This window comes from Helianthus annuus, chromosome 14, assembly GCF_002127325.2.
Source record: "Helianthus annuus cultivar XRQ/B chromosome 14, HanXRQr2.0-SUNRISE, whole genome shotgun sequence".
In the NCBI taxonomy this organism is placed as follows: Eukaryota; Viridiplantae; Streptophyta; class Magnoliopsida; order Asterales; family Asteraceae; genus Helianthus; species Helianthus annuus.
Window position 1 is genome coordinate 70,478,066 of NC_035446.2, and position 11,465 is coordinate 70,489,530.

General features: G+C 39.1%; 1 protein-coding gene across 1 annotated transcript; it reads right to left on the minus strand.

Moving 5' to 3' along the window:
- Positions 1-8,212: 8,212 nt before the first annotated feature.
- Positions 8,213-9,661, minus strand: LOC110888404. The gene has a single exon (XM_022135931.1). It carries the CDS (start codon positions 9,659-9,661, stop codon positions 8,213-8,215), a length of 1,449 nt encoding a protein of 482 aa, XP_021991623.1.
- Between the last annotated feature and the right edge of the window lie 1,804 nt (positions 9,662-11,465).

Sequence of the window (11,465 nt, forward strand, 5' to 3'; positions counted from 1 at the left end):
CCCGCGAACGCCGCTGAACATATCATACTCTTTTTGGATCATGCTCCTTTTGTTCCGAATCAATTCCTTGTCTCCTTCATAGAAATCAATCAACGCTAACCAAAGTTCATTCGCCGTCGTGTACTCTTCAAACATGTTGTAGTCGTTCGTTGATAGGGCCATTGTTAAAGCAGCGTGAGCCCGAAGGTCACGTTGGATCAATGCCTTGTCTTTATCTGTGTAAGTCAAGGGATCGTTATTGACTACACGCATGTCATCACGAACGGTCATGGGGACGTGAGGTCCGACAGTGATCGAGATCCATTGGTTATAGTCCGTGTACTCGAAAAAGGACTTGATTTGGTTTTTCCAACTGCTGAAATTGGCTGATCCTTTCATCTTTGGAGGTCGGGGTGCGGTTACTGTTTCAAGTTCCACTTGTGCAATACGAGTTAACTGATTTTGAAACATTTTTTTTAATTAATCTCCCCCAAAAAATATTTGAATCAGCTCAAAACCCAGGTTCAAGTTACTTTGAAAATAACCCGGTGTCGCCTCCAAATTTTAATAACACTTAGCCCAAATAAACCTGAAACACCTGGCCTGGTGAAATTCTACGAACACAAGTTAATTTTAAAAGGCCCAAAAATAAGCTATGGATACCCGCCTCAAAACTGATCAAAATTCAAGGCCCACAAATAAAACTTTTAAGACCCGACCTGAGAATAGTTAATATTTCAATAACAGGAACTGGTTCATTTAAAAAAAAAAATTATGCCAACTTACTCTAAAAAATTATTATTATAATCGGACAAAAAAAAGGAAAAAAGAACGAAAAACTAAAATATATGATTTCAAATTTATGTTGTGTATTCCCGAGACTGTGATGTTGCACTTTCTTTCCTCTTTTTCTTTTTATTTTTTTTTAAATGAACGGATGTCAAGTTTTTATTCAATATAGTTTTAACTTTTCTTAGGCAAAACCATCAAAACCCTAGAAAGAAATCAGAATCACCGTCACCCCCTTTATCTTCCCCCTCTCTCTCTCACTTTATCAAAACTGTCTCTCTGTTTCTCTTTCAAACCCTAAAAATTTCACTATGAGAGCAGCCGCAGTCAGAGGAAGGTGGTGTACGGCGGAGTGTGGTGGTCGGGTTTAGTAGAGGTGGGGCGGTGGTACTGTGGCTCGAGGTTATCGTAGCTTGGTTGAAGAGGGTTGTGGTCTTCAGTGGTAGTGTACGGTGGTCTGATAGTAGTGGTGGTATAGTGGAGGAGAAGCGGTGGTTGATGGTGGTTCGAGTGATGATTGCAGGTGAAGCAGTGGAGGTGGTTGAGATGAGAGCGACTGAAAAAGTGAGTGGTACAGCGGCCCGTTGTGGTTGTTTTAGGTGGTGACGGGATGGAGGCACGGGCAGCGGTGTGTGGTGGTGCTCGCGGCGGTGTTCAGTGGTTGTGGGGGTAGTCGGAGTGTTTGGAGGTGAGAAAATGATGATGGCACGCGTTGTGAGATGAGGTTTCTGTTGAAGGGATGAAAATGTTTGATGAAACCGAATCAAAGAGCTTCAGATCTAAGTTTTAATTGCTATGTTTGGTCGATGATGGTGACCGGAACAGTGGTGGTGCGGCTGTGATAACACAGAGACAACCAGAAACCTATTAAAAATTAATTATCTTCCTACTCTCTTTCTATTTTTTTTTTTTAAATATAGACTCCCACAACTGGTTGGTTCTTTCTTAAAGAAAATTAGATGTAGGTGGTGGAGTTGAGTAGTAAATCGGTGTGTGTTGTTTAAAGAGGGCAAATAATAACCGAAAAAAAACAAACACCGACAAATGCTTCTCTCTAAAAACTTGATCTGTTTCTACTCGTTTCTTTAAATACGCCGGCTGGATTAAAACCGTCGGAATAACGACTCGGGAAAAAAACGGTGACTTTCCGGCGTATTAAATACGCCGGAGAACTTGAACTCGCGTTCAAGATTTAATTTCGCCGGAAAAGTAATTTCGCCGGAAAAGTTGCCGGAAAACACAAATACGCCGGATCTTTCAATAAAAACGCTATATTCAAAATAAAATCGCTGTATTCAAAAATAAATCGCCCAGAAACTTCAAAAACTCATCTAAAACCTACTGATTTGAGCTGAAACTTCTTCAAATGAAATGAGATCACTATGAATCTTTCAGATAATACAAGTCTCAACTCTAAATCAGCAAACAAATACTTTAAACCTTTTAAAAACAAGATTTTTGAAGAAAAAGTGAATAAAATCAAAAACCCTAAAAGTTTCAAAACTTTTTAAATAAAAATCAGATTTTTTTTTATGATGAATTTGGAGATTGTTGAATCCCAAATTCGAGTACCAAGCTCTGATACCAAATTGTAGGATCAAATAGAGCCAAAATCTGATTTTGTTTAACAAATAAAGATGAACACACTAAAAATCAAGCTTTAAAACCCACTAGATTGATTTGCACAAATGATGATACAATTAGCCCCCAAATCTTCTAGAAAAGTGTGTGTTACTAAACCCTAATCATCTCATTCTATTTATATCCTTTACCATTTTAGGCTAATTACAATTAAGCCCCTAGAGATAATAACTTACTAAAAATAGCACTAAACATGAAAACTCATTAAACAAGATAATAAATATATTTTGACTACTCAAAATATATTTAATTATCCAAAGCATTATAACTATCGAATCTCGAACTTCCACACGCCATATCTTTCTTCGATCTTCCCGTGTCGACTTGCGCGTTGACTTTGACTTGATGGCGTTGACTTTGTTGACTTGATTCGTTGATAACATTAGACTACAAGTTTTAGACCCAACACCAACCTCTCCTATTTATAGCTGAAAAATGTCCTCCCTCGCGTGTCACGACAGGGAAACCTGGTCCTGGCGCGTGGCGCGAGAGGTCACTTTTAATATGAGGTAGCCACGCGTCTCAGTAGCTTGGGTGAGTCGACGGTTCGTTAAAATTCAATTTCTATCGAAAACAGTTTGGATAATACTAACTAGGAAATACCCCCCCTGAGTTTTAGGGGCCCTGATCCTGATTCTGATTGTTCTGAAAATTTTAGGGGTCCTGCAGTAGCACTTGGGTTTCTCAATTAGGGTTTCCTTAATAGATAATTAACATCCTAGGTATTGATTTTGGTGAGAGTTGTTACATTCTCCCCACCTTAATAAAAATCTCGTCCTCGAGATTTGGGTTATGATATTTTAGTTAGATTTGTGTCCTAATTTAGTCAATGAAACTAGATTCTTAAGGTAAATGACACAGAGTCAAATTTTGTGAATACTAGTTGTATCAGTAGAGTTTTTAAAATTCAACTGAAATAGTTCAAGAAATCGATGACAACTGAATGAGATGAAATGATATAGTTTCGAATGGGACTAGGTTCAAGTCAACAGATATATGATCAAATAGATATCTGTTTACAGTTAGTGAAATGACTTTTTAGAATAAAATTCATGGTCAAAAGAAAACTTACTTTGATTGTCAACTGGGGAAGACTCAGAATCAATAAGGTCAGAATGAAATAATAGCACGAAGATCATTGTTAATTATCGAATCATATCAGGAGAAAAATCAGTATGTTGACATTGCAAGGATACACTGGAATGCAATAAAGTTTAGTGTATCATTGTCTTAATACACAATTGTATCAAGATTATTTTCAAATGATGAGTCAAACGAAAGATAAACGTGGATTTTGAATGGTTCGTATGATTAGGATTAGCCCAAGCTACAAGTTTGTAACGACTCCGCAAGGTGTCGTAATGATTGGAATAATTTCAATAATTATGGTGCTCGAACAATTTTACCGTATAATCAACTGAAAGTTTAAATGAAGAAAACTTGGATATTCAAAATAGGAGTTTCAATTGATGATGAAAAAGACCAATTGAATTACTCTAATATTTTCGATAAATAATGAAAGAAACGTTTAAGAAGTACACCGGAATATGATACGAATTTGTGTACTTTTATCTTAACACATAGTTGTATTAAGACTGGTTAAGAATATGAACCAAAAATTAAAATTCGTATCTTAGGAGTGAAATTGAAAATAGTTCAAGCTACAAATTTATTATGACGCCACAAGGTGTCATAGTGATTGAAATAGTAGCGGTGAATGAAACGAGTTTCACCATGATGTAAATCAAATGAAGTAAATCCGAATGTTTCAATAAATTATTTTGGATTGAAATTGAAATAATTGAAAAAAAGTTTTTCGATCGAAGATGATAAGGTAATAAGGATTACGAAACGCTCGATAGATACACGGAAATATGAAATGAGTTTGTGTATCATTATCTTAGCACATGATTGTGTTAAGATTGTTTTGATAGAATAAATCAAAGCGGATTCAACATGAATGAATAATTAAACCCGTATGTAAGAGGTGCAACGAGATTAGCACAAGCTTCAAATTTGTGAAAACGTCACCACAAGGTGATCGTGACCAAATAAAGGATTCAATGAAAGTGAAAACCAAACAAGTTTGTTATGGATCTGAAATAGAGGAAATATTTGACGGAATGTATTTATTTATGAACTTTTATTCGTACTAGGGTCAAATAATAACTTAACTTAGATATATATCAGTGACTACGTCTGGAATCATCTCTGCTTCTTGGGTAGTAAGTACGTATGCTCGCGCATTCTTCTTAGCTCCGTTTGTTGTTCTAGCCTTGGTGTCAGATGTTTTGGTTAGTTTCGGGCAATATGGTTTGATGTGTCCGGTTTCCCCGCAATTGTAACAGACGTTAGTTTTCCTTCTGCACTCTTCTTCTATGTGCTCGGTCATCTTGCAGAAGTCACAGTAGGGTGTGTTCCTAAAACGACATCGTCCTGAATGCGTTTTATTACAGTTTCTGCAGATAGGTTGCTCCAATGACGGTTCAGTTTCTTTCTTCTTGAATTCTTGGAAAATTTTCTGGGCTAATTCTTTCTTCTTGTTTTCTTCTCTTGTGCGGATTAGTCCATCGGTCAGCATGTTAGCTAGTTCAACTGCTTCCTCGATAGTCTGTGGTCTAACGGCCTTGACTATGTCTCGGATTTCGCTAACTAATCCCCAAATATAACGAGAAATCAGTACGGGTTCTGGCGAAGCCAGAGTTGGTACCATTCTTGCATATTCGAAGAATATTGTCGTATATTCACGACAATTCACATCTATCATTTTATGATTTAGGAACTTGTTAGTTATTCGTTCCTTTTCATAAGGAGGACAAAATTTTCTTTCTACTACTTCCTTGAATTCTTCCCAGTTTATGGCATAAGCCATGGTTCTTCCTTTTGCCTGAAGAATAGTATTCCACCATTCTAAGGCTTCTTCCTTAAAGAGATTAGATGCATACATCACCTTATCTTCTTCAGCACATTTGCTGATCGTAAGAACAGCTTCCGTCTTTTCCAACCATCGTAGAGCAGCCGTGGCACCTTCATTGCCCGCGAACTCGGTTGGTTTACAGGCTAGAAATTCTTTGTAGGTACACCCGGGAGTCATTGCCTTCTTCTTCTTAGGAAATGGGGTTTTGGGAATATCATTATTATTACTATTGACACTATGGTTAAAACTATCGTCACGGGTATGCTTACTACTCATAGCTTTGGTGGGTTCTATGGGATTTTTAACAGCTTTAATTATTAAAGGTAAAGCATTAGCTATTCCTTGAGCTATTAGATTTTCTATAGCATTTTTATCCAAAGGATTTTCATTATTAGTCTGAGCTTCTGGGTTATGGGGTATTTCATTCGACATCTGAATTGCAAACATTGTCACTTATTAATATCACATAATAAAATAATACCTCCAGAAGATTATATGTGCATATTAACATATGTATATATATATTCATGTATAACACATATGTTAATTTGTATTAGTTTCTTAACTTTATTGTTTAGGTATTAAAGAACACCTAATTAGCTTAAACAAGTGGCTTAACTTATACTAAGGCATCTTTTCTTATTCAACCTTTGAATGTTATCAGATGTGCTACCAGTTAATAGCAATCTCCTAACTCTTTTATTTAAGTTTAAATACAACACTTATAGGCTCAAAGTAGTGGCTTAGCTCTGATACCACCTTCTGTCACGACCCCCGACCCACCCTGGACGGAATCGGGTGCCGTGAGCAGTCCCGTGGTACCGGTGATTATTTTTGAAAAACATTGCAACGGAATTTTCATCAGGACCGTGAGTTAGGAAAAATATCAGAGTTTAGAAATCACCGGATTTGATTTAAATAGATGGGATAAATCCCTATTTAAAATGGTAGCTTTAATAAAGATAAATTTCATTTTATAAAACAATATTTCTTTAATAAGCCATTTCTTGATGCCTTTTAGTGCCGTATCCAGCCTTATGATAATTACCTGAAACATGTTTGAAAAAGGTTTTGTCAGCAGGAATGCTGAGTGAATTCATTCCATTTTTATACAAATATATTGTTATACCTTACAGTATTAAGGTTTTATATTTATTTGCATTTACCCCACTCAATCAGTATTTTGTCACATAATAGTAATTCCAATATAACAGCAATAATATCACTCATTGGTTTACTTTCATCCAATAGTGAATTAATCAAATAACTATACTTTACTGTTATTCAATTTATTTATCATTAGGCAATTCCTATGACTGGGTCATATCACTGTTGATCATTCTTTCAACTAGTGACTCTGACCATATCACTTTTTCATAACACTGTTGATCATTATTTCAACTAAGGTCTTTGGTCATATCGCTGTTGATCATTCTTTCAACTAGCGATTCTATTCATGGCACTGTTGATCATTCTTTCAACTAGTGCTTCTGGTCATTATCACTGTTGATCATTCTTTCAACTAGTGATTCTAATTATAACACTGTTGATCATTCTTTCAACTAGTGTCTTTGGACATATCACTGCTGATCATTCTTTCAGCTAGTGACTTTGGACATAATGATGTCTTATTACTTTGTCAAATATATTATCTCTAGCACCAAATCATGCAATTCAGAATAATGACATGTTATGTCAATTATTATAACTTATCAAAATAGATTAGTTCACTAATTGTAATATTATGATATAATAACCTGACTACATTTAGAATACAGTATACTTGACTTTGTTATGGTATCCGCCATTTAGATTTATATATAATAATTATGGTTATGCTAACTTTCTGGGAAATAGCAATGAGAATCAAATAATGTATAATACCTCCCATACCAGTAGTTATTATAAAATATAATAACTTAATCACTGTAAGTATAACTGGTAACCATTTAGGATTTTAGAAAGCATTTTGTAATATAATTGTTTCACAAAATGGTGATAAAACTGTGATAAAAGAGTATGGACTCACAAACGGTGAGAAAAGAGAAATGAACTCACATTGCAGATTTCTACCGGCAAGGTTTAGTCTACAGATAAGCCTTGATATATTGCTGATTCAATTTAGGCAGAGTCTAGTCTACTGATTAGCCTAATTCACACAAACGGGGTTGTAACTAATACAACAATTACGACAATTCACGAGATTAAACCCTCACAACGATTAACAAGTGCAATACTTCAACTCATTTATCGAATTATTGACAAACGACAACGTATAATACTTTAATAATTCAATCGGATTCACAACGAATAACAGAGCATAGTCCGAATTCGAACAGCACTCGAATATTCAAGTCGAAATCACGATGAATAACAAAGTATAAGCTCAATTTGAGCAGCACCCGGACAATCGTTGGATAGTTACAATCGATCGGACGTTGAATCGTAATAGCGATCGAGTTATTACCCTGATTGCAGCAGCGATTCGAGGTTTGTGTGTGTTAATTGTGGTAAACAGAGCATAACTCCGTGCCTCAGACGAATTTCTTCGTCGTTCAAACGCAGAATTTCAAGTCCCAACCTCTCCTATTTATAGCTGAAAAATGTCCTCCCTCGCGTGTCACGACAGGGAAACCTGGTCCTGGCGCGTGGCGCGAGAGGTCACTTTTAATATGAGGTAGCCACGCGTCTCAGTAGCTTGGGTGAGTCGACGGTTCGTTAAAATTCAATTTCTATCGAAAACAGTTTGGATAATACTAACTAGGAAATACCCCCCCTGAGTTTTAGGGGCCCTGATCCTGATTCTGATTGTTCTGAAAATTTTAGGGGTCCTGCAGTAGCACTTGGGTTTCTCAATTAGGGTTTCCTTAATAGATAATTAACATCCTAGGTATTGATTTTGGTGAGAGTTGTTACACTTGAGTGTGCTGGTAACACCATGAATGTGACCTCTTCTGTTCGTGAATTTCTTCCATCTGAAAGTAACACCGGGAATGATATCTGTCCCAGGGGAAAGACGGCTTCGTTGCAGAACCCAGTTAGTGGGTAATCAACTGGTTCCAAGCGCGCCTTATCCTCCTGATCAAATTGATTGAAGCATTGTTCGTGTATGATATCCGCGGTGCTCCCCGGGTCGATGAAGATGTAGTCTGTTTGGTAGTGGCCAATCACACCTGGAATGACTATTGGTCGTTTTTCCCTCGGGCCTCCTCTAATAACCGGGAAAATAACTTGCTTCTCGCGCCATGAATCTTCCTGCGTGCGCTTGTTATAATTTTTCCTTGGTCTTCGTGGACCTCCCTGCACCATGTGGGTTTCCAGCTTTCTGAGCTTTTTGTTATCTGGCCCTTCATCTCTTCTTTGTATTTGGCGGTGGTCGCGCTTTCCGCCTTTTACCAAGTGAGTGAGCTTTACGTCTCTCAGGGCTCTTTCGATTTCTTGTTTTAAACTGAAGCAATCGTCAGTTAGGTGGCCCATATCCTTGTGGAATTCACATAAAAGATTTGGATCTTGATCCCTCTTGTTGCGCATCTGTAGGGGTGGTTTGAACTGGTGATTCTCGGTAGCTAACACTTCAGAGGGGGTTTTTGTCAGTGGTGTCCACTGTTTTTCCCTATTTTCTCGTTTCACTTCCTTTCGGTGAGCTATTTGGTTGATTGTGTGGCGCGCATCTTCCCTTATTGGGCTTCTTTCTCTATGGCCGGAAGCCTTCCATGGCTGACTTCTGCCCCTTCTGTTATGTCGGTCATTGTGGTTATGTGCGCGTTGACGGTGATCGTCACCGGTCAACTGTCTATCGATCTGCGCAATGGTTTTTGCTGCCTCTATGAAGGTTTCCCAATCTTTGGATCCTCCGTCTCGTCCTTTGATTCTTTTGACTAGATCGTCGCACTTGACCGCCCTCATGAAATGTGCGCGCATCATCTTCTCGCCTACGTCTCCGATTTCTGAACATTCTTTGTTATACCTTGTAATGAAGTCTTCCACGCTTTCGTGATCTTTTCTCCATATGTTTAAACAATCGCGGGGATCTCTGGCTTGCCTTCGCTGCTGAGAGAAGTGTGCTAGGAACTTCTCTCGTAAGTCAATCCACGACTTGATTTTTCCTGCTGGTAGGCTGTCGAACCATATGCGCGCTGCGCCGACGAATGTTTGAGCGAACAGGTGGCACCACGTTGGCAAGTTCCATCCACCTGTTGCTCCTGCGCCATTAAAAACTTGGAGGTGATCATCTGGGTCTGTCAACCCGTTGTATTTACCCACGTTGTGCGGTAATTTCGTTTTGTCGATGGCGGCGCAAGCGATTTCTCTGATGAATTTTGAATTTTCAGCCATGTCATCAGGACGATAGCTCAAGGTGTAATCGTGCTCTGCTTTTGGGTATACCCCGCGCGCTTGGACGGCTTGTATGCTTCGTGCTCTAGATGGAGTCTGCTAAACACTGTGGTTTCTCCTTTGTATGTTGGGTCGTCTTCTTCTTCATCCCATTCTGTATTCATATTGCGCGCGCCCAAACGAGCTTTGATCAGCTTTCTTTGCAAGTTGGAGTGTTGTACAAAGTTGCTTTCTGTTTCGCCGTAAGTGTCGCGCGTGTCGTGCGCGCTTGGTCTTCTGACATTTTGCACTGGTCCTTTCTCCGGACGTAGGTTCCACGCATTAGTCTACTGAGTTGTGTGTGTACTCAGAGACCTTGGTTGTGGGGTTACAAATGCTGACTGGTTAGCTTGTGCTTGGAGCAGAGCTTGCTGTGCGCTGAGTTGCGTATAAACGAGGTTTATGGACGCCATCTGTTCGGCATACCAGGAAGCCAGATATTTTCCTTCGGGTAGCCCTAAAAGTGCAGAATAATTGAGTTGTGCTTGTTCCGATGGAGCTGAGGGGCCAGCTCCATGGCTTAGTGTCTGCATTGGTGGAGGTGTGTGGTGCAACACCCCCGTGGGAGTTTGGAATGCGGCTCCGTTTGTGGTTTGAGTGATGATCCTGGCTGGGGTTTGGAAAGTGGGTCCAGTTGTGGTTTGGCTAGCAACCCTGGATGCACTTCCAAAGATAGGCGGAAAATCGTTGTTCAGCTGTCCCTCTTGGATGGTTTCATTCCTTTGACCCCTTTGGACGTGTGCTGTGTCCGAAACGAGTTCGAAGGAAGAAACTTCTCCATCGACTGGGTGTGAGGGATTTTGTTCAGCCATTTCTGACGAGTGTTTTTCAAGAAAGAAAAGAGATGAAATTGGTTTTGCAAAAAGCGGATGGCGCCAATGATGAAACACCGATTAACACCAAGGCTAACCGATGGGGTTATTTCGTCTATGGGTTCAACCTCTTTCCTTACTCGTGACAATGGCTTGAAACCTGCAAAATAGTAACCACCGTCAGTCTCGTTAAGAGGGGGAGAAAGGGGATTTCCCTCTTAACCAGGCTCCGGCGTGAGAATACGTACTGTTCTGAGAGGAATAAAACTGTGTGTGTATATAGTGAGTATAGAGTGTAAAAAAGGATCCTGAACCTGAATGATGAAGGGTCCTATTTATAGACAGAGGGTAAAGGAGGGAGGAGCAGCTGTGCCAGCTGTGGGTGCGCGCCAGCTGTCCGACCAAGGGGAATATCCTCTTGGTCTGCTCTGTTGTAGCTGGAGTAGTGGTACACGTGGCACACTTACATTTGCCCATGCTGGAAACCTTGTACTAGTTCGTCAGTTCTGCCCCCTTGATTTGTCGCAGGCCTACGTGGCGTCCTGCGAGTGGTGACACGTGTTGTCCTTTATGTCTGGTAGAGCATCTTTGGTGCCACCTGCGGATCTTCCAGAAGCTTCTAGAAGCTTCTGTGTTGTTTTGCTGATGTGGTCGCCAAGTATGCTCAAAAAGTGGTGTGGTCCCTGCCATGTAGGCAGGGAATTGGGACCATACCTCTTCAGTTATTTAATATGTATATTTGTAAACAATTAACAATAGTTAGGCACCTTTGATTTAAACGTTTATAATCATAATTTTTTAATTACAAACAACTTTCTTATCTTATTGTCACCATTTGTATTGCTTTTGATGCTATAAAAATATTAAGTATCTTTAACGTATCTAAAATCTCATTTTCAGTATTAACAAAAAAAACAATGTTTGGAGAATTTGCATTTAGATGTTAGCAGGGT

Coding starts and splice junctions, on each gene's coding strand:
- LOC110888404 (XM_022135931.1), bottom strand. CDS start 9,661: ATGGCTGAAAATTCAAAATTCATCAGAGAAATCGCTTGCGCCGCCATC.